Source organism: Castor canadensis, chromosome 7 (genome assembly GCF_047511655.1).
Source record: "Castor canadensis chromosome 7, mCasCan1.hap1v2, whole genome shotgun sequence".
In the NCBI taxonomy this organism is placed as follows: Eukaryota; Metazoa; Chordata; class Mammalia; order Rodentia; family Castoridae; genus Castor; species Castor canadensis.
The window spans coordinates 129135585-129158591 of record NC_133392.1 but is presented as its reverse complement, the minus strand read 5'-3'; the positions used below and the strand labels follow the sequence as shown (position 1 = coordinate 129158591).

Here is a 23007-nt window from a genome sequence, read left to right as displayed (position 1 = left end):
ATCACCAATTCAGACATTCTACTCTTTAACCATAAATGCTAGTCCTTCCATTTGGCATTCTCAACTATACCCACTCTATCTATTCCTCATTTAACTGGGACCTACCTACTTTTTCCATATCTATCAGGCCCCTCCTATCATCTCTTCCTTCAATATCCAGCTTAGATCCCATAACCCATCTTGTCAACTGCTGTCTTGACAATATTTTTAACTCCCTGTTTCTTTCATCACAAATCTCTACCATGGATAAATTTAAATGTCTGTTTTCTCCATGCCCATAGCCAGGTAGCTGAGCTCTTAAAAAAAAAAGTCATACAACCAAACAGAGTGGCTCTGCTATGAATTAATATTATCAACCTAACTGGACCCTCAACATTGCCTAGAATTCCTACTGTACTTCTGAAGTCAGCTCACACATCTACTCTTTACTAAAAGGACACTAATCCCCTGCTACCATCTGCAAACCTTCCCAGCCCTCCCATATTACTTATCAGCAAATGACTCACCTTCGATTTCACAGAGAATAATAAAAGTCATCAGATGGGAATCACCTTAACTTGCCATCACCAAATCTGTTATCCTGTCTTTAAGGATCTTCATCCATCTTCTTTCCTCCTGTTACAGCAGAATGGAAGGAGGGGGTCTTCCTCCTGAAGACAGCCAATTTCAAGAACCTGGGCTCTTCCTCTCATCTCCTCCCTTACAGATTCCTTCTCATTCCAACATCTTTGGTCTTTTCTTCTCCAGTAGGTTTACAAACAAGCACATACATCTTCCATCTCAAAACCCCAAACATACCCCAATCCCACAATGGCCCTACCATAGCCCTTGCCCTTCCTCTTTCCTTTAAAGTAACGTTTCTGAAAAAGTTAAAATGTCTCTGTCTTCTCACTTTCTCATTTACTCCCCAATTCACTGCCATTTACCTCCTGTCCTTATTATGCACTCAAAGCTTTCACTAAGGTCACTGAGGTCCTGTGACTAAATCCTGTGCCCACATTTTAGTTTTTATATTATGTAGCCCTCTCTGAACTGAAAACACTTTTCTTTGGTTTCTAGGATACCACATTCTCATGGTCTCTCTTTTTCTACCACCATTATGTTACTGTCTTTCTCTGTCCCTTTACTATGAGGAGTCAGGCAAAACTAAATTTAATATCTAGCTCTGCCACATACTGGTATGAAAACATTGAGCATGTTTCATCATCACCGTTTGGCTTGGATTTTCAACCTCAAAATGTGAAAAATAATAGCTACTGCACAGGGTTGCTGTGAGGATTTGACAATGTAGGTACAGAAGCAAAGTGTCCAGGACAGTACTTCCAACACAAATACAATTCAAGCTACATATGAAATTTGAAATTCTGTAGTGTCACATTAGAAAGTAAAATGAAACAGATGAAATTATTTTAATAAGGTATTTTGTTTAAATATCCAATTATTATTTCAACATGTTATCGATGCAAAAGTTATGAGATATTTTGCATTTTTTCATACCAAGTCTTTGAAATTTGATGTGTAACAATGCTTATAGCACATCTCAATTGAGAAGCTAAATCTTCATCAGAAACAATCTGTATTTAGGGTATGTACAGTTAACAGCTTGAACTGTAGAGTTACTAACCCAAGTTGCTATAAACATATTTCAAAGTTTCTCAAGGAAGTTTTAAATTTAAATTTAAATTAATTAAAAGTAAATAAAAGTCTGGCACCAGTGGGCTCACGCCTGTAATTCTAAATACCTGGGAGGCTGAGCTTAGGAGGATTACAGTTCGAGCAAATAGTTCTCAAACCCCCATCACCAAAATAACCAGAGTAAAATGGACTGGGGATGTGGCTCAAGCAGTAGAGCACCTGCTTTGCAAGCATGAAGTCCTGAGCTAAAACCCCAATCCCCAAAAAAATAAGTAAATAAAAATTTGTCCCTCAATCATGAGCTACATGTCAAGTAATCTATTGCCACATGTACTACTAGAAACTATGCTAGACAACAAACACAGGTGCTGTGGTTTGAATATTTAATCCTCCAAACTTCATGCTGAAATTTAATTTCATTGTAACACTATTATCTTTTTAAAAACATGTAATTGATGAAGTTTTTGAGTGTTGTGCTCCTAAATGCATTTTAATTAATTTATTTATTTATTGCAATTCTGGGGTTTGAACTCAGGGAGTCATACTTGCTAGGTAGGTGCTCTCTACCACTTGAGTCAAGCCCCCCAGCCCTCTTTGCTTTAGTTATTTTTTTAGGATAGGGCCTTGTGTTTTTGCCTGGGGTCGGCCTGGACCACAATCTTCCTACTTACATCTCCTGCATGGCTGGAAATATGTCTGTGGCTATTGGATGAGACTAGGTCTTGATAACTTTCTTGACCTGGGCTGGCCTCAAACATGATCTTCCCAATCTCTACCTCCAAAGTAACTGGGATTACACATGTGCATCACTGTACACAACTTAAACTTGTTTTTACTTTTGGTGGTACTGGAATTTGAACTCAGGGCCTCACGCTTGGTAGGCAGGCATTCTACTGCTTGAGCCATTCCCCCAGCCCATCTAAATGCGTTTTTATCACATGACTTTTCATAGCATATAGATTTTTAGGAACCTATATGTTGCATTATATATATATAGCATAACTGACTATACCATTCAACATTTTACAATTGGTCCATTTCTCTAACTTCCCACTGCTATCAGCTTAATCTAAGTAACTATCATTTTCTACCTGGACTGTAGCAATGGTCTAATTCTATGCTTCTCAACCAGGGACAGAACTTCCCCACTCTGACCCCTGTCCAAATCACTGGAAATGTATGTGCAGGTGTGTGTGTGTGTGTGTGTATTTTTGGTTGCACAATGATTTGAAAAGGGGTACTACTAGTAGTCAATGAACAGAGACCAAGAATGCTACAAGTTGAGCAATGTCACCCACACAATTTTTTCCCACCTAAAAATTCTTAATGCAGTCCCATTAAGAAAAACTACTAACTGGTTTCCCATATATGCTTTTAGCTTTCTCTACACTGCAGCCTGAGAGATCAGATGATGCCTCTCTTATGTTTAATTCCCTTTAAGAGTTTCCCCTTACTCTAAAGATTAAGGTCAAAATCAAGGTGTGGTCTACAAGTTCCTGCCTTCCCTTTCAGCTTCATCTTATGTCACTTTCCTCTTTTGCATTTACTATGCTTTAGGCAGTGATTCATTCAACAAGTAATGATTAAATATCTATGTACCATGAACCATTCAAAGGTATGGGACAGAATAGTGAACATGAGTCAAAAATTCTCTGTTCTCTTAGCTTCTATGAAGATGCCAGGCTTATCCTTAGCTCAAGGCCTCACCACATGCCGCTTCTTATGCTTAGTTACACACACAAAAAAAGAATATTTGTTTATTTGTTTATTGATGACGATGAATATATTTATATACGTATATGCACCTTTATGCTTTATGAATATGTACATATAAATACACTCATGTCTATACATATTTCCAAATATTTCTGCAAGTGAATACATTTGAGAATATGTGCATACACATGTGTACATATAAGGATATGTACATACAATTTTAGGTATATTCACTCATATGAATCCCTGGGTATATTAATGTATACTCGTGTGTGTGTGTGTGTGTGTGTGTGTGTGTGTGTGTGTGTGTGTATTCTTCCTAGTCCTTCAGTGACAACTCTAACCTCCTAGAAGGAGCTAGGAGCACGGCCCCAAGTCTTCTCTAAGATGATAGCTCAATAAAAGTCTAACATCATTCAAAGACATTCCAAATGTCAGCAAACACTGGCTTGTTCCACTATGCTACAGGAGAAAGGGATGGAGGTGGGAGATGTGGAAACCTGGCTGTTTAAAAGTTTTTCTTTGCTAATGAAGTTACACCATTCATTTCTGGAAAAGAGAAGGCAGCTGAAAAGACATTTTGTCTCTTCTCAGATTAGAGGTCCTAGGAAATGGTGACAGTGAGATCAGTCCCAGTTGCTCACTTAGTTGCACATCTGGAACAAGATGTGGCTGGAATGTACAGGAAGGGATTATACCCTTGTCTTTCCTAGACCTGCTCAGTTTACCTCAAAAGGAAAATATAACATCAATTGGGAACAGAGTCTTATTTCCCCTTGTACCATTCCCTCCTCCATAGCTTAGCAGTCTGGCCAAGAACCAAGCAGATGGGGCTTGGGATAGCCAGCCTCTATCCCCACCCTTTTGGTTCAATTCCACCAAGGTAGTGCTGAGTGCAATGTTATCACATGGATCAGCTGCTCTTCTGCCTTTCTGCCTAGGAACCTAAAGGCAGGGAGCTATCCACACACCAAAAAGTCTAGTGAACTTCAGAGAGTAATTGTTCATGGTCAGTGCCTGCCTCGCCTGGCCGGGCCTTCACATTGCATTTGCTGAGGCCAGCAAGCAGCCTCAGATGAGCTCTGACAGCTGGTATGCTGTCTTCCAGGAGTACACGCCTAACCACACCACCATGCCTAGCCTCACCAAGCCCCTTTCTGGGAGGGTCTCTGTGGAGGAGCCAGTCATCCAGCAATTATTCACTGAGCATATACTCTGTACTCAGGCCTGGTCTAGCCACATGGATACAGACTCAGTCTGTGTGCTCCAGATGAGCATGTACCGAAGGAAACACACATGGACTCAGTTTCAGCTGAGTTAACTAATATCACAAGTCCAAGGAAAGAGAAGTGATATCTGAATCGAATCTTCAAGGAGAGGGAATATTTCTGATGAAGATGACTGGGGAACACTTCAGGCAGAGGAAAGGCCACAAACCAAAGTCCAGAGGTAGGACAGGGCCTAGCTTCCTCAGTCACAGATGAGAAGTAGTAAGTGGCAGTGGTTTAGTTGCATGGGTGAACAGCAGGAGAGGTAGGTAAAGATCAAAGAACAAACAAGCCAGAGTGCAAAGGACATGTACACAAGGAGAAGGCAAAGAAGCTCATAAATGCTGCCAGAAAATTTGGAATCAAGTCCACCGTCATTTTCTTCCACTGTTCCACATGATCCCTTAGCTCCAGCAGTACATACTAAGAGCATCTGCTCTCCCTATCTAGAAAGCACTCTCTTTTTCCTGTATATATCTATATTCCATCTTCTTTGGTTGCCAGTTTAAGAGCCAAATCATCACAATATATAGCCTGACCCCTCAATATCCTTTTTTTTCCTGAGCCTTCAAAGGAGCCACAAGCTTGGTCCCTGGTGTATTCTCCCCTCTCCAAGCTTCCCGGGTGTTACTAAGCTGACCAGTGGCATGAAATTCTGAAGACTGCTCCATAGAAGTTGTCTTTATATCAGAATGATTTATGGATGTCATCTTTAGTAGACTGGCCCTCCAGAACAGGGATCTGGGGAGTCAATTCTTATATATCCTTACTTCTGCTTACCTAGAAAGTATAGCAGTTTTCTGGATGATTCATTGTCTACCAGGGCCATTATCCTAACTACACAGGGTCCTTCCCAGACCACAGCCTCATGCCAGCTGTTCAGGTCCTTAATAATGCATTAGTGCCAAGCTTCTCCCTCATGCCCAGTTTCCATAGTCCTCCCCTATATGAGCAAGTCTCTACTGGGGCCACATGGGACCAAAGCCAGCTTGAATGAGCCCATACTTCCAACCAGCAGGAGATACAAGGGCAGCAGGAGGCTCACAGGTCACACTCAGGTCTGGAGGTGTGGCTCAAACAGAAGAATACCTATCTAGCAAGCACAAAACCCTGAGTTCAAATCCCAGTATCCCCTACCCAAAAAAGATGCCAAACTCATGTGACTAGAAATGAAGAATGCTTCTTGGGAGGTTAAGCTAGGACCACATACATCTCTTCTAGTGACAACAAGGCTCAGCCCACACTGGGCTATGGCTGAGAACCCTGAAAAATCTCTTCAACTGGGACTTCTATGTATGAGTGGGTGACACTAACTAGGGCAGTGTCACATTCCACCCAGCTGCCTAGCTCCCAAGTAGCAACCCACTCCCAGAAAAACTACAACATCTTGGTAAGTATCACCTAAGGAAGAAGAAGAGATATTGAGAACAAAAAGAAAAAGAAAGACAACAGACATGAGAGGGAAGCTATGAGGCATAGGAGAACCAGAGGAAGGCCCTGGGTAGGGCTCAGACAGTACCTTTTTCAGATTAATCCACTGCTTGAAGTAATCTGCCACTGGTAAGCCCAAGTACTGGCACTGGCCTGGGAGCCTACAAGAAAGGGAAAAAGATAACAAGTTTGATGCAAACATGTCTTAAACTAGGAGGTCCAATAAAGTCTTTATGACAAATAGACCTCAAAGCCCAACCCATTTGCCATGACTTCTACCCACGACACCATGAACGCTGAGCTCCAGAATCATCCCTCAGATCTAACTGTTAGTGCCTGCAAACACTACTCAAAATAACATCAGCAGCTACTATTTTCTAAGGACCTACAGTATGCCTTACTTCCATGCTTTACATATAATCTTTAAAGTGACATTGTGAGGTAGATACTATTGTCTATGTTTTATAGAGAAGAAAATGAGATTCAGAGAAATTATCCAAGGTCCCACAGCTAAAAAACGACAATGCCAAAAACTGAACTCAGTTGTTTGACTACAAAGCCTATGATCTTTCCAATGCTCCAATTTGTTGCTTTGTTAGAGAGGCAAAGACACAGATGGGAGGAAAGAAAAGGCACATGATGTAGAGAAAGATGGGCAGGGGCTCAGCTCACCTTTAAGTCTCCAGCAGTCAGCTTATTTCAGATAGGGAAAGAACCATGCAAAAGGATGGGAAGAGAGGAAGATGTTACTGGAAATATCAGCAATGAAAGAGCATAGTGTTTTCTTTCTAAGAGAAGTGGCCAAAGGCAATAGAAAGCCTCTGAGGAACTGGGATTTGTCAAGATTATTCTGGGAGTAGCAGAAACACAACTGGCTAAAAAAAGGGAAAAAAAAAAAAAAAAAAAAAGGTGGTAGCCAGGAGACTAGAGTCAGCAATGGTAGAGACAGTGATCAAGGAAGAAACACAAGACATATAAAGGAGAACTTGTCGACCTAATGGGAAGTGGAACCTGCTAAAGTTTGAATTTTGAATGACCTCCTGCAAAGGCTCATGTGCTCTAGGCTTGGTCCCCAGCTAATGGCACTATAGGGAGATGGTAGAAGCCTCAGGAAGCAGAGCCTACTTAAAGGAAGTTAGATAACAGGGATGAGAGGGGGAACAATGGAAGGGGATCTTAGGACCTTTGCCCCTTCCTCCTTCCCCCCTGCCTTTCAACATGGGAGTAGGGATGGGGAAGAAAGAATAGAGAAAGGAAGAGAGAGGGGGAGGCAGACAGTCAGTCAGTCTCTCTCTCTCTCTGCTCCCTGTTGCCATGAAATGAACAGTCCTCTTCCAGCACATCCTTCAGCCATGAAATACTGTGCTGCCACAGGCCCAAAACAACAGGGCCAAATGACCATGGACTGAAACCTCTGAAGCCATGAAAAATAGAAATTTCTCTTTTTAAGTTGATTATCTTAGGTATTTTGTCATAGTAACAAAAAGTTGACTAACATAGGACCCAATGAGGAAAATCAGGAACAAGTCAAAGACCGCTCGGCTAGTGCTAAAGTTTGATCATGGCCCCCAAAGTTCATATTCATGAGTTGGAAACTTAAAGCTCAAAGTAACAGTGTTGAGAGGTAAACCTTTAAGACAGATATACACACACACACCTTTCTGCCTTCTACCATGGAATGAAGCAGCAAGAAGCCCATCATCAGATGTGGGCCCTTTAATCTTAGACTTCCTATTTACAAATTATCTAGTCTCGTGTATTCTGTTATAGCAGAACAAAACAGACAGCTAGCTTCATAATATTTACTAAGATGGTAACATGGTAGGAGACAGTGACACAAAGAGCACATCTGATACCCAGGGAGGTCAGCATTTGGTCAATTTTGTTATCAGTTTTAAGTTTTCTGTATACACTATACTCCTTACTGCCCAAACTGGGGTAGATTGTTCCCAGCTCTAAAAGGAGACAGGATTTGGAGAATGATGTTTTAGATAAATGCCTGGCTCACGAACACTTGATGTTTATAGAGTTTCAGATGCAGGAAACATCTGGCAGTGGAATAATGTTTAGGAGGAAGCTATATGTCCAGTTTTGCTGAATCATTAATGTAAGTAAAATTACATAAGTAAGAATACATAAGATCACTTGGGTGAGGTGAGCAAAGAGCACAGGCTAATATCTTGTTTTAATTAGTTAAAATGAAACCACCTCTACCAGACCATCACCACACACAGGGAATTCAATCCTTCATGCAGCAGCCATTTCTAATTTTGGACTCAATTTTACAATATCCTTTTTTAAATACCAAACTAAAACTTGTCTCCCCACAACTCTTAACCATGAGCCTGAGGTATACTTGCAGAAAGTACAGAGATTTCCACCTCTTCCTTATGAAACCCTTCCAAGATCTGAGAGCCTAGAAAATTTCCCTCAGAGTTCCCTTCTGCAGACCACATGCTCTTATCTCCTTGCAGAGTTCCTTAGGAGACAATATGCCAGAAGCCAAGACTCGCTCCCTCCCCTTTTTACAGGGTATCAGACACCCAAGGTCACATATGCCCTCTTGACCCCACTTCATATCACCTGTGGTCAGTCTAAACTGTGGAAGCATGTGTCTCCTTTCTATAAAGTACATAATTGATGGTTTTACTTAAAATGTAGTTCATTAGTACCAAATGTCATAGAATAGTCAAGCAACATGAAAGCTGAGAAGCCAGGTGCTGGTGGCTCATGCCTACAATCCTAGCTACTTGGGAGGCTGAGATCAGGAGGATTGAGGTCCAAGGCCAGTACAGGCAAACAGTTCATGAGACCCCCATCTGTAAAACGGCCAAAGCAAAATGGATTGGTGGTGTGTTTTTTCTTTGAGGTACTGGGGTTTTAACTCAGGGTCTACACCTTGAGTTACTCCAACAGCCTTTTTTTTGTGTGTGTGATGGTTTTTTTTTTAGATAGGGTCTTGTGAACTATTTGCCTGAGCTGGCTTCAAACCATGATCCTCCTGGTCTCTGCCTCCTAGGTAGCTAGGATTATAGGCATGAGCCACTGGCACCTGGCCTGGTGGTACGTCTTTAAACAGCACAACGCCTGTTTTCTAAGTGGAAAGCCCTGAGTTCAAACCTCAGTCCCACCAAAAAAAAAAAAAAAAGAAAGAAAACAAAAGCTGAGATTTACCAATGGATTTGATAATAATAAGATCACAAGTGATCTTGGTGAAAGGGATGTCAGTATCAGGTGGAGAGGGCAGAGGAAGTCTGCAAAGTGTTGTAGAGTTAGCAAAAGATAAGAAAGAAAAGACCACAAGTACAAACTCCTTCTTTTAGGAAGTGAGGCTATGAGAATCCAGTTGAAATGACTAGTTTAGTTCAGAAAGTTGAAAGGCAATCCAGCTTTCCCTCCATTACTCTTCAAAGGCTTGACATACTAATCGGAAGTTGACCTCCATGTTTCATGCAGTATAGTACTGATTCATTTTTATTTTTTTAATTAAAAAAAAAAAAACTTTGGGAGATACAGGGTTTGAACTCAGGACCTCACCTGAGCCATGGCCCCAGCTCTGAAGGATTTACTTTTATAAGATCCAAGATATCTTACTTGAGAGGTAGATATCCAGGAGTCACAGTGACACTAACAACAATCAGTTGGTTTTCTGGAAGAGAAATTCTGGCTGAGGCTAAAAGGTTGAGGGGATATCTAGAGAGGATATGCTCAGGTAGAACCAAGAACCAAAGAAACAAAGATATCAGGCAAAGTTTTTAAGGATGAGAGGCAGCCTTGGGAGCTATAATCAAATTGCCTGAGAAGCAAAACTATAATCTAACTATTTGAATAATTTTCTTATTTCCTTCAATCTTTCTTTCATGTTCTTTATCCTTGGTGTTTGTGAAAATGCTTGCTGAGCCCAGCTATTTTAGAAAAATCACACTGAGGTCTGATCTGGGAGTGAAAGGGCCACCAGAAGCAGAAATAGTATAGGGTACTAGGTAGCAAAAGGCAGGGAGCCTTATCTTATTTTCCCTTAGCCAACCTTAGCACCTCTTGATTCTTTTAGTTGACACAAGCCAGGAGTCCTATTGGCTCTGTCTAGATCATGGGGACAAAGGGCTCCCTCTTCAGTGGGATTTCAAGGGTACACAACAACTATAGATTTCTACACAGTTAAGAAGGGTCTAGCTCAGTAGGTTCCTGCTTGCTCCTCTGGAGGAGGATCTACAACAGAAAGAGCACACTGAGGACAGACCTCAGTGGGCTGTATATTCATTCATAGCCGAATACAGATCAGCAGCAGACCTGAGTACAACTCTATGCCCCATGTCTGACTGGAACACAGGGCAAGGAGGAGTGGAGACTACTAGTCTCATTCAGGGGCTGTATGGATGCCGTCTGCAGATTCACTGATGAGCATTCAAGTTGTTGAGTGGTCTTCTGAGTTCTAGCTCTGTGACTCTAAGAAACAAGTAGTACAAATGCAGGAGGACCTAACTCCATTTTCATGAAAGACACAGAGCCAAGTCCCAGAACTTGCCTCATGGGAAGACAAATGCACATTTCTATCACACAAATCTCCATCTACCCCAGCTTAGAGAGCACCAAGAGATAAAACTCTGCAAGCAAGATGGTCATTATTATCTATGAAAAACAAGAAACTGAGGCTCAGAGAAGAAAAAGGATTTTCTCCATGATACGACAAGCCAAGAACAGAATAAGAAATTAACTCTTTTTTTTTAAGTACTGGGTGTTTGAACTCAGGGCCTCAGGGCCTCATGCTTGGTAGGCAGGTGCTCAAGAAATGGACTCTTAAGACTACTGATTGCACAAGTACCAGTTGTATGGATTCATTTAGAACTCTTTTAGTCCCTGATAAAGCAAAGCCTGAGGCCTAACATAAGTAGGTATGATGGTGTCACTGCTCCAGGTCCCACCTTCATTTAAAATTCTTAGAAGCCTAAGGTTAGGGTCAGTGGCTACCACTGGATACTCTGGTTCCAACAATTCGAAAAAGGGCAAAAGTCCCTCTGGCACAAAAGGTCTGAATACTCTAAGTTCCTACCAGATACTGATCCTAAGAAAAGAGTCACTGGCAGTGGGCCCTGATAGCCGGCAGGTATGAATGTGCAAGTTTATAGTGCCCAGGTTTCCATGCAGCTGGATTCACTGGGCACAAAGCTCCCCAAATGCCCAAACATCATCTGGCCATGCTTATTACTGTTGCCCAATGAAATTTTATGCACCGAGTCCACAGGTGTGATTTCCCCTTATTTATGAGGGTCGGAATGACATCACTGATGGCCAATAGAAAAGACCCAATTATGTCCCGGTCATAAAAAGGAATGGGATTTTTTTTTTCCACCAAATCAAAACTTCCTTCAGCTTCATGAATTCAAGGGGCCCTCTTTAAGGAAGCCCCTCCAGTCCTGCCTGTGGACTCTAAACCAAGGTACATGATCACTTTATAAATACTATGGAACCTAGGACCAGAAAGGGGGTCTTCCTTTGGCATTTATCATGTGGCTCTGCTCTTATGACACTGGTTCCTTAGGATCATCAGAACAAAACATCAAACCCTACCTACCATGAGATGCCTGATAGGCTCCTTGCTTCTACATCAGGAGGAAGTTAAAAAAGATGTGGTACTCCTCAAGTTCCCTTGTTATGCCTTTTGAACAACAAAAAAGAAAGCAGACAGTCCTCTTTTGCTTATAAAGAAGAGAATATTGGGGAATGAGGGTACAAGAAACTGTCACTTCCACAAGCACAGACAACAAAACAAAAGGAGACCAGCCTTCCCCACCCCACCCGTCATTCAGCCCTACCACCTGCAAACTGAGCTGTTCTGGCTTGGCCCAGACAGCACTGATGGCAAACAGGTGTGGCTAGCTCAGCGCCAGCCAAAGCAGGGGAAAAGCTCATTAAGGGAACACCTTCCTCTCTAATGGGTATGGCCAAGATGGAGCCATTGTGAGCAGGAGCTTAGCTTTGAAGATTAGGTGAACAGAGCTGGAGGGAGAGCTTCTAGACTTCAGCCAAGGAGACCATGCAGATCTTGACAGATAGATTGGAACATGCCAATAGTCAGGTCCAGCAAGAAAGCAGACACCTGGCTAGAAAGGGTCCCATAATTCCCTCTGTGCTTTTATCTCTTCCAAGTCTTAGAGACAAAACCAACTCAGGAGGTGCATCTTAGTCTCACTTTTAGCAGATTCAAGCCATTAAAGAAAAGGGAACTAGCAGATGCTGGAGCCATCTTTGACCCCTTTCTGCCTCTCAGGAAAGGCTGTGAGACCTGGGTGTCAGAACTGTCCAAGTACCCAACATTACTAGGACAAGCATACACTGCTCACATGAAGGAGCAAACCATTGTGTTCCAGTGATCTGCAGACAAGGGGATGTTGAATGGGGGGAAAGGCTCTGTCTTCTTCAAAGTCATCAGTGGACCAAAGAAGCACAGAAGCCCAGCCTTGGGAAGGAGTGGGCCTGGAAAAGCCAGAAGGAAGATTTTGCAAAGGGACACCTATGAAGTATGTGGAGCTTGTTTCCCTGCAGTTTCCACATTTGCTAATTCTGATACAAACATTCAAAGAGTGCTGTCACCAGTTGTCCTGCATCTCAGAACTACCACAATTTCCTATGCTACTCTCCTAGTGCCAAGGCTCAGTCTCAGGAAAGGACTCAGTCCCTTTGGAACTCTATCTAGTCAGAGCTCCACAGTCTGCTCAACATAAGTCTGTATCAAGTACATGCAAACCACCCCAGCCTGGGCAGCTCTTAGCTGGGGACACAGCTCTTTGTCTCTCCTGTTTCCACTCTCCACCCAGAGGAGATAAACAGACCCTGGGTGATGAACAGCCTGCCTTTCACGATCACTTTTGCTCAAGTTGAGGAGAGTGGCTGGTGATGGATGGGCTGGAATTTGGTTATCAGGAAGGGCTGTCAGCCAGAGGTGCCTATCTCCTCCCCCACTACACAGGGCATCATTACACTGTGGCATCGAGGTAAAATATGACCAAGGGGAGGGAAGGAAGAAAGAGGGGAAGGATGGGCTCACACACAGAGCAAATTGAGCAACAATGAGAGCAGGCACGAGGCTGGGACGTTAGTTATCTACCCATGACACCTTTTATCTCTGCACAAATTGGTACTTCCTCCCCCACTGCATCCTCTTATACAAACAGAGGCAGACACAATGTGTCACCACTGCAGTAGCGCAGCAATTTAACCCGAATTAGTGAGGGGGTCAAGCTAGGAAATAGGGGTTTCTCATTTCAACAGGTTCCTTAGTCTCAGCTCCAAACCACCACATTATGGGGAGGAGGGTAGAGAGAAAGCAGACTCATAATTGAATTCACTCACTTGGCCACTGCTGATGAATAAAAAATTAATGCTCAAGCCTCCTACTTATCAAAGCTGGTTAGTTTCCATCTCACCTTCGAGATGCACCATGTCACAGCACCAGCCTATCACAGGCAGGCCTAGCACTCAGTGCTTTTAGCTGATGCAGAAATTAGCAAGAACAGGGAGAAAAAGGCACCACCCCCAAAACATGAGCCCCAAGTCAAAATCCTGTGCTAGAAGCATACAGGGCAGGGTGTGGGGGAGCATTGGGCAGGGGGGATGGGTGGGAGCTGGGGGGGTCAGGGTCAAAGGTGCTGATCATATTAAAGGTGATCCTTGATAGTTCAAGAATCCACTTTAATATCTATGAAAAAAGCATTCTTTCTCTACCTTCCAATAGAAGGTATGCAGAGTGTTTTATGAATAACCCCTGACTGACAGATACAGTCTGCTGTGTAGAATAGCAGTACTGCTGGCACTGACAAAGCTAAATGAGCAGGGAGGAGAGGATCCTGGCCTCTTCCCCAGTGACCACCCCTCCCCCATCCAATCATGGGACCTGGAGCTAGAAAGGCTCCTGATGGTGAGCAGTGCAATTCAAGCCCATCCAACACCACAGCTCCACTACACTAAGAGACAAATTGGTCAAGTGATTATGTATCCTTGAGCAAGTGACATCACTTCCATGTCCTACTCTATGATGGTTATAAGAGCCCACCAAGGGGAACATGCTTTCTAAATGGGAACTCAAGGGAAGAATTCTGGCTGGAAGGAGATCAGCTCACATCAACATGCAGTGGATTTAGAGATGCTCCCAGGCCACCTGCATTCAGAAGACAGTGCCTTATCAGGAAAAGAATATGGAGAACCCTTGCTGGGGGTAAAAGGCAAAACATTCCAGAATCACTCAATAACTACAAAAATGAATTCCTGGAAGCTTGGGCTGAGGGAAGGAGTTATGGATGTAGGAGGTGCTTTGGGACTCATTCTTTGAATCAAAAGAATCAGCACACAAATGCCAGGAAACAAAGGCCAAGACCCCATTCTAGACATAAAGTGGGAGAAACTCCTACCTTAATTGACCACCACATATTTTTATGAATAAGACTAAGACTCAGAACCCTCAAGGTAGAGGCTAATCAAACTTGATTCCTATATTCAGAGGCTTCTAGGTCTATATGGAATATAACAACAGCATAAACATAGTGATCATTCTAGGGCTATCTTATTTCTGGTGATGAGAGAGTAATGTACTATACTGAAGACTCAGCTTTAATCTCCTCTGCTTAAGTAAGTGTATGTGTATACACTCTGTCCCTCTGCTGTTCTCTGCCTGCCTTCAGCCCTGGGAGAAAACAATGCCGACTTCTCAGCCCACTTTGCCCTCACACTTGCTCCCATCCTCTGGGACGGCAGCAGGTTACAATTCCAACCACAGGCTTCAGAAAGATGATACACTTGCTGGAGCCTGCAAAGGGTCAGGAGAGAGTACTGTTTGAAATACCAGCATGACAGCTGGCTCCTTGTCTGTCTCTTCCTCCTCCACCCCCCTCCCCAAACTTGTCATGGTACAAGAAGTCTATAAGCAGCCCATCAGCTTTAAATATCAGTGTGCGTGAAGCAGGAGCATGAGAGCGAGGGAGCGGGAAGAAGCAGACAGTGAGTACCTCTGTCGCCCCTGACTGTCAGGGAACACTAATGAATTTCACCAGCAGCAGCCAAGCTTCAGATGGGGGGAGGTGGTAAAGTGTGAGTCGGGAGTTTTCTAGGGAGAACTCTTATAGCTAAAATATCTTTTTCTGGAACCTTGTTAATGCATGTCATTGAGGAGCTGAGAACTATGGCCTGCCTAGGACTTCAAGGGAGGGGAAGGTTGGAGCAAATCCTGTTGTACTCCCTAACAGGAAGCAGAATACAAGTATGAGGCTAAAGGAGCTGGCTGAGCCCCACAATTAGAATAGGTGATCTCTGGCAAGTCTTCTACCTTACCTTACCACCATCACACATACTCATCTCATGAAGGCCTTCGGATGCTTGGTTGAGAGGACAAGGACAAGAAGGAAGGGCCCCAGGCATCAAGATATGACCATCTGTGCATTCCTGATCAAACTTACCACCCATTCACCCATTCCAATTCACGGCAACGTTAGCTAACTCACAGGGAGTCCCCATGGCATCCTTCTGAACCAGGGAAGGTAGGGTGAGGAAGACTCCTGCACCAGTCCCAACAGGAAGCTACTTCCCCACATATGTCAGGAGGCAGAGATGCTCATAATTTTACACATGAGGAAGTGGAGGTTGAGAGTGGTAATGTGACTTTCCCAAGATCCCACAACTAGTAAGTAGTATAACCAGGACTTGAACACAGGTCTTTTTTAATTCAAAAGGCCCTGCTCTTTCCACAATACCATGTACCTCCTTGGAAGAAGGGCTGGTCATCTCACTGTCTTCTATGTGTCCTCTACTGCCAAGGCCCTGCCTTTCCTCTCCATTCACTCCCACTGGTACACATGACTCTCTGGCCTGGTATGGGCCACAGCTGCCATGTAGCACTGGATTGGGCTCCAGGCCAGGTGAACCCAGCCAAGCAGAGAAATCCCTGGGAGTGAGCCAGGCCATCATCACCTGGGAGTCTCCACAGCTCAGAAGACATGGATGCAGCATAAGCTTTCCCTTGGGCGCCCACTGTCCAACCCTGAGCAGTGTCTGATCTGGCATCGACCTGCTGTGCAGGAGCAAATGACATTTAATTTCCTCTTAGTTTCCCTATGGTATAGACGAAAGGCCGTCACCTGCGTCTGGGTCTGGCGGCACAGCTGGAACTGTTCCCAGACATGCTGCTCTGGAGAGTTCCCCACAGAAACCAGAACTCAGCAGGTGCAGAGGGATGCCCCTTAGGCCAGGCTGCAGGTCTTTCCAAGGAAAACCAACCTCATGTACCTAGTGCCAAACAGTCACTCGAAGCCTCCCAAAGGTACCATCTATGTAGATAGTGCCTCTCTGCTCCACAGTTTTTAGCCCACTTGCCAACTATCTCTACTGCCATTTCTCCTCTGTAGGCCACAGGAAAAACAAGTGCCACAGATACCCTGTGAAAAAATATAATGCATATCTCCCCAGTGCCATAAATACCCCCACAAAATCCTATGACTTCTATCTCCCGGTTCCTGTCTAGGGAAACAATAAGACAAGTACCTCTCCACTATCTTTACCATGTTAACTCTTCCAGGGAAGGGCACAGTGCCCACTTATTGTGTGGGAAGTGCTGGAGCTGCCATCAGGACCTGGCCAGAGCTCTTTCTGAGCCTCAGCAGGGAGGGAGCAGGGAAAGGAGGCTTAGCTGGTGATGGGAAGCTTCCTGGGGACTTTGGCCAGTGCTTCAGCTGATGAGCTAGTCTCTTTTTGGCCAAGGAAGCCAGGAGCTCCTTAGTAGTTTGTGCTATCTCCAAAATACCTCACTCATTCTGCTACAGTCTCCACCTGACCTGTGGCCATCTTGACCCTATGCCTGGGCTGTTTTTGTGTGGCCTACGATGCCCTCTGGAGGCACTGCAGAGGGACATCCTCCTAGTGCTCAGGAACTGGGATGCAGCCTGACCTCTGCTCCATTACAGGTGCTCAAAGACACAGCTGCTGCCCCTAACCCTCTGGCTGGTCTCCTCTGCTCTGATTCCAGATCCCCTGACTTCTTCAAGATGTGTAAGCACTCATTCTGTACAAAGTCACACTCCTAGCACTACTAGCACTGGAATAGGCCAGTGGTTTTTAAGCTGTGCTCCATGGGGCTCTAAGGTTCTCAGGAGGAACATCAGGCTCCTTTATGGATTGGGAATGAAGACTAGGCAGAGGTCTGCCCTAGCTCCAATCAAAACAGTTCAACTTAATATTGGGCTTTAATATTACTTTTGTTCAAAAAAAGTTTATCACTAAAAAATACTACCCATCCTGTCTTTCTACATGCTTTTTGGGTTCTTAATAGTATTTGTTTCATGTCTTCATTACAGTGTCTTCACAGTCCACCTTACCCTGTAATTAGTTATGCACATGCTGGTCTTTCTGTTTGATCACTTGGTGGTCACTAGAGTCCCCAGCACAGTATTTATGGAGCCCAGAGTACCTCTCAACAGGTTGATTTTAGGCCACTGCTGAATGTCAACATTTCTAGGATACATGTGGTTATTAGCACCTTCAGTGGCATTTCCAACAGTATTCTTTGGGAGAGAAGAGCTGCAGTGGAGAGTAACTGATATTTACAGGAAGATTCTAGTGAAAATGTGTGCACAGGCCACTCTTAAATCAACAAATGGGCACACCTGCTACCATGATCAGTCATCTTAATTGACCTCCAGTGGACTAAACAGACTTTGCATTTGACTAATCTTTGGGCAAAATGCAGTATATTCCAACAGGAATTAGAAGCTTCTAAACCCTAAATGTTGAACCATGGGAACACAGGATAATGCTCATCAGCTGAGTACTTAAGGGTCTGTCTTCTGGATTTAGTGAGCTTATAGAGGAGTCACAAGTCCCACAATTCTGGTTACAGGACTAGAAATGGGTGAAGCCCCTTGGCCCCAACAACTAAGCCCACTGTCATGGCCTCCTTCTCCAGCCAGTTTTGGAAGCAGGTAGGTAGAAGCAGGGGATTGTGCTCTTCCTAGCTAAAGCCACTTGTTAATAGGCCCTAGATTCCTTTATCCCTGGGGAAAAGAAGGTAGCAATGAGCTCTCTCCTCACCACTGCCCCCCCCATGCCTCCCAGCAGGGCCAGAGAGGACAGCCATTAGTGTGTGCCTCAGCAGACAATGGGGAGGAGAAGTCTCCAGAGCAAAGGACAACTGCAGCAATTAGAATGCAGGGAGGTTCAGAAGCTATTTAACTGGATGACCCCTGAGGTCGCTGCATCTGACTCCCATCCCTGGATAAATATTGTATGAGAGGGGAGGGGGTGGGTGAGGGAGCCATCCAGGCAGCTCCTCCTTCCTCTCCTTTCCCCACCCTACCCGGCTGCCTCCAGCTACACATACCAGGAACATTATTTACAGCCCTGACAGTCAGAGCAATCACTCTGCTAACCAAGAGGGAATGGACAAACAAAGTTGACTTACCAAAAATTGACTATGGCAATTGAAGAAGAAACCAGAGCTGGTGGGGGAAGGGAAAAGAGCCAACACAGTTGCAAAGCTTCCCTCACATTCTGAGTCCTGCAAAGAGTAGATACCCTCTGTCACCCTCCAACCCAAACCATGGCAGGTGAAGCAAGTCTCAACTGGTGGCAGAGAGTAAATCAGAGAAATGAAGTATCTTTCCACTTTTTGGGGGCCCCAATGGAAAAACTGCTGGATCTCATCACTACCCAGGTATTCCTTAGCAAAAACGGGAGCCCAGGCTACCTGCCCAGAGGAACCTGGACCAGCCATATGCCACTTGCTAACCCAGTTGGCCCTTAGTTGACCTGATGGGAAAAGGCCAAGAGCTAGAAAGTCAGACATTGCAGAAAAGGGACAGGGTGGGGGAAGACAGGAGTGTCTGCATGCAGGCTGTGCCTCAGCCCCCCTCTATGTGCTGCTCCTCCAGTCCTGCTCTAATGCACCCTGACATGCCTCTGAAGACAGAGAGCTGTTTGCAGTCAGCACCGTGATTTGTTAGTAATTATTTCCATGGTGTCACATTGCTGTCACTCTGTTAACAAAGAGACAGCCTGCCTCAGGCTGCCTGCAAGAAAGAATCGCAGAGAAAAAGGCCTGTCAGACTCCTGGGATTCTCTGAGCTGGCTGGCTTTCTTCCCCAAACCAACATCCTTACAGGCTTTGGAAGAAACAGTTTTACAGAACTATCAAGTCTGAGTCATGTCATCCTTTAGCCAGGGACACTGAGAATTTATCCTATCCACTCATAGCCACCCTTCCCAAAGCCCTACAAAGCTAAACCCCTAGAGTCCATAAATCTTTCAGGCACGGGCCACCATACCCACTGAAGCCTTGAGTTCCCTGGTTTTCAACTCTCAAGATCCTTGCTTCCTGATTCTATTTCCTCACTAAGGTGCCTTTAGCTTCTCGTATGCTTGTAGGAGCCTGACAAAAGCAACCTAACTCAAATCAAACTGCACTAGCTGCCCTTTTGGCATAGATAGGAGACTACAATGGCAATCTACCAGTCACCACTTAGGAGTGAAGCAGCTCAAGTGCTAATATCCTTCCACATTTACATGCCAGTGCCTCTGCAAGGAGCTACCTGCATACTGACCCGTCTTTCCCAGGGCCAGCAATCAGCACAGGAGAACTGGTGGTTTGCTTTAGTACAAAGTAATGTCTCCATTACCCTGGCTGGGAATTAGAACAGATTGGCAAGCACTGACAAAACAGAGGTCACTCACCTTATAAGCATGGAAAGTTAGAGATTAATTCTCTCTTCTCACAGAGGGAATCAGACTTCAGGATAGTGGAAGGGAAACACCAACACTGAGAAACCCTTTCAATGCCAAGCAGCAGCAGCTAATACCACCTCTATCAGCATGAACAGAAAAGGAAGTAAAAGTTCACAAGACCCAAAGAAGCCCTGCTACAGCCACTGCTGCCTAACTCCTGCAGAACCCCAATGAACAGAACAGCCTGGACAAGACTAAGAGTTTTCTGGTATCAGGGTCCAAAAGGCAAAGGACAGTACCAGCTGCATGCAACAGAATGTAAACTCCATGAAAGCAGCATATTTAAGAAGTTTGTTTTCCCTTTGTCACTGGAACCTCAATACTTAAAACCGTACAGGGCATCAGTAGGTAGTCAACATACATGTGCTGATATGTAGCTCAAAGGCTACTTCCACAGGTCTGGGGCCAGCCTCTCCCTATCTTGAGACCTCAAAGAGGGAGATGGGTGCAAGTTCCAGAATAGACCAGGAAGACCATAGGCCAAAGTTTTAAAGAACAAGGGGAATTGGGACAAGCTGATAAGCCTAGGGAGATTCCCATATCAAACTGAATATTCACACATTCATTCACTAAACACCTTAAGAAGGTAGATTTTTCCAATAAAAGGAAAACAAAGTGCAGTATAATAATACAATGGAATACTACACAGCAATAAAAAGGCTAAATTGATGCATACAACCACACTGATTATCTCTCATACATTATTTTGTGCAAAAGAAGTCAAACACAAAAGAGTACATCTTATATGACTCCTTTTCTAAGAAAGTAGAGAGAAATCAGAGCAATGGTTACCTGGCAGTGGAACACATTATGGACTGGGAAGGAGTATAAGGAAACTTTCTGGGATGATGGAAAAGGTTCTTGATCTTGATCTGGGTGGCAGTGACACAGATGTATACTTGTATATAAACTTGTTATGCTATTCAATTCAAATGTATATACTTATATGCCCTACTGTATCTATTTCAAGCTTCAATTTTTTCAAAAGACCTAAACCACCAAAAACATGCTTGTCACAAAAAAAAGAGTTAAATTAAAAGAAAACAAAACAAAAAAAAAAGAACTATCTTAAAAATATCTTACACAAAGGAAAATATTTTCCAGGAGCACCAGTAGTTCCTTCTTGGAGCTTAAGAGACAAGACCCTCCAGCCTTTACTCTCTTCTTAACAGAGGAGAGATAGAGCCAAACAAATGGCCAAGACCTGGGAAGATTAAAAATGTTCAAAGTACTGAGGAGTCAGGCCCAAGTCCTTAGCCTACCTGGGAGTGGCCTGGTGGGAGGCTGCAGATAAGCAGCTATGGCAGATGAGCTCTAGGGAGGCTGAGATGGATCAAACAGTACAGCCCACTTGCTTTTGAGGCCCTCTGAAGCAGCCTGTCAAGATTCTGCCACCGAGCATACAACTAGACTTTCAGAGACTGCCCTGAAGAGCCACAGATGTAGAATCCAACTTGTCTTCCTGGCGAGGCAGGCAGAGCTTGGCTGAGGTAGCCCAACTCTGGGCTAAGGCAAAGGTCTCATCATATCCAACCCCTCTTGTCAGCAAGGAGAAGGTGAAAGGAGCCTTATAGATGGTCAAAGGGAGCTCCATATACCAAACCTTGGAGCCAGAACCTATACAACAACACTGGCTTCTGGAACAATCAAGTAGGAAAAAAAAAAAAAATTTAATCATCAGTTATGTAGCAGCTAAATAAAGGATGAGGCAGTCATCTCCTGAAACATTTCACAGCTTGATCAGTCATTAAGAAAACATCTTTGTCCTTAATCTGTTTTAACTGGATAACACGTCCATTCAGGTGGCTCTTCTTTAATCATTACAACAATATAATTACTACAATGAGATGAATCTCTCGCTGGAGTTCCATCCTTTGCCAGAAGTGCCTAGAAAGTGAAACACCAGAAGCTCTGTCTACCAGGCAGCTGCTGTGCTTGTTGATTAGACAACAGTTTCTCCCCAGTGACCCTCCAGGCACAAAGTCCTTCCAAGACAGACAAAATGCCCCAAACTAAAGCTCTGAGAGAAGGTCACAGGGTGAGATGTCTGCTGACTTGGAGTTTCAAGACCACATGAAAGAGTGCAAAGGAAGAAAAGGTTGAGAAACAAAAGCCTGCTCCAGGCTTCACAGAAACCTACTCTTGCCCTAGGGCCTGCATATAGGAAACTGTAGTTCTCAGGCAAGCCCACAATCAGGAGCCCCTTTACTGCCCATTCTAGGCCCCAGGACATATAGAAGGGGCATTCAGATGTTTGTGAGTAGGCTAGTCCCAGGGGCATCTGCACTCTCAGGCAGAGGAGGGGGTAAGCTCCTCCAAGCCCAAGAACTCTCATCCCAAGGAGCTGTCAGGCTAACGAGGCTACCCCACCACCACTCCATCTGAGCGTGGCAGGCTGCATCGCACGACTGGCTTCAGGTGGCTCTTCTTTAATTAATGGCACCCCAGGCTCTGCAGGGAGCTTCACCCCACAATGAATGGCCCTCTCTCATTAGAGGCAAGCCTGCCATGATGTATTCAGGGTGAGGGCCAGGATTCATTTCTCTGTCTGTGGTTGGGAATGGGAGGGAGGAAGAGGCAGCAGGGAAAGATTTATATCGAGTGACTTGGATTAGCTGCAACTGAAACATGACCCCATCAACTCAAGCTGCCTTCTTGGGGCTAACCCAATGCACCTCTGCTGACGAAAGGGCTCCAGGGAAACTGAAGGGAGGGCAGAAGGTCTGGTTCCTATTCTATATAAGCTTAGACTACAACTCTAAGGCCCAGAATTCCTATACAGTCTCCAAGATGTCCTCTCCCTTCCCCCACGCATTTCATATGCATTGGGAGCAAGCATAAACTCTGAGCAATCTTGCCCCTCAAGAGCCTCTTCATGTCTAGAAAGGAAACCCACTGGCCTCATATCTAAAGGAGCGGGTACCTGACCATGACTTTCAACCAGTTCCTCTACCTTCTATAGCAAGCAATACCCTCATTCGTTATCTCAGAAAGGGGGTCCACAACATGGCTTGACCCATAACTACTGTCTGGATAGGACCTAGGTAGTTCAGTGGCAGGGCATCTCAGGCATCAGGCCAGCTGGCACTAAGAAAAGGCAGGCATCAGTATCAGTCTGCCACAAAAACACGCCAAGAGCCCTCACTTCACTATGGTGATCCAGTGCCATGAACCCCACCTCCATGGTGGGGAGATTTGG

The 23007-nt window shown here is 44.4% G+C and overlaps 1 protein-coding gene across 16 annotated transcripts in view; it reads right to left on the bottom strand.

The window, feature by feature from the left end:
- The window catches only part of Eri3 (ERI1 exoribonuclease family member 3), a 128220-nt gene that overhangs the window by 53660 nt on the left and 51553 nt on the right, over nt 1–23007 (bottom strand). For 8 of the 16 annotated variants that reach the window (XM_074080324.1, XM_074080325.1, XM_074080318.1 and 5 more), the window contains 2 exons: nt 18490–18585; nt 6139–6211 (listed from right to left, as the gene is read on the bottom strand). In XM_074080324.1, the coding sequence (XP_073936425.1) occupies nt 6139–6211; nt 18490–18585 (169 nt within the window). Of the gene's footprint in view, nt 1–506; nt 651–6138; nt 6212–18489; nt 18586–23007 lie in introns of all 16 variants that reach the window. The other 8 variants (XM_020186583.2, XM_020186584.2, XM_020186592.2 and 5 more) reach the window with 5 other exon arrangements.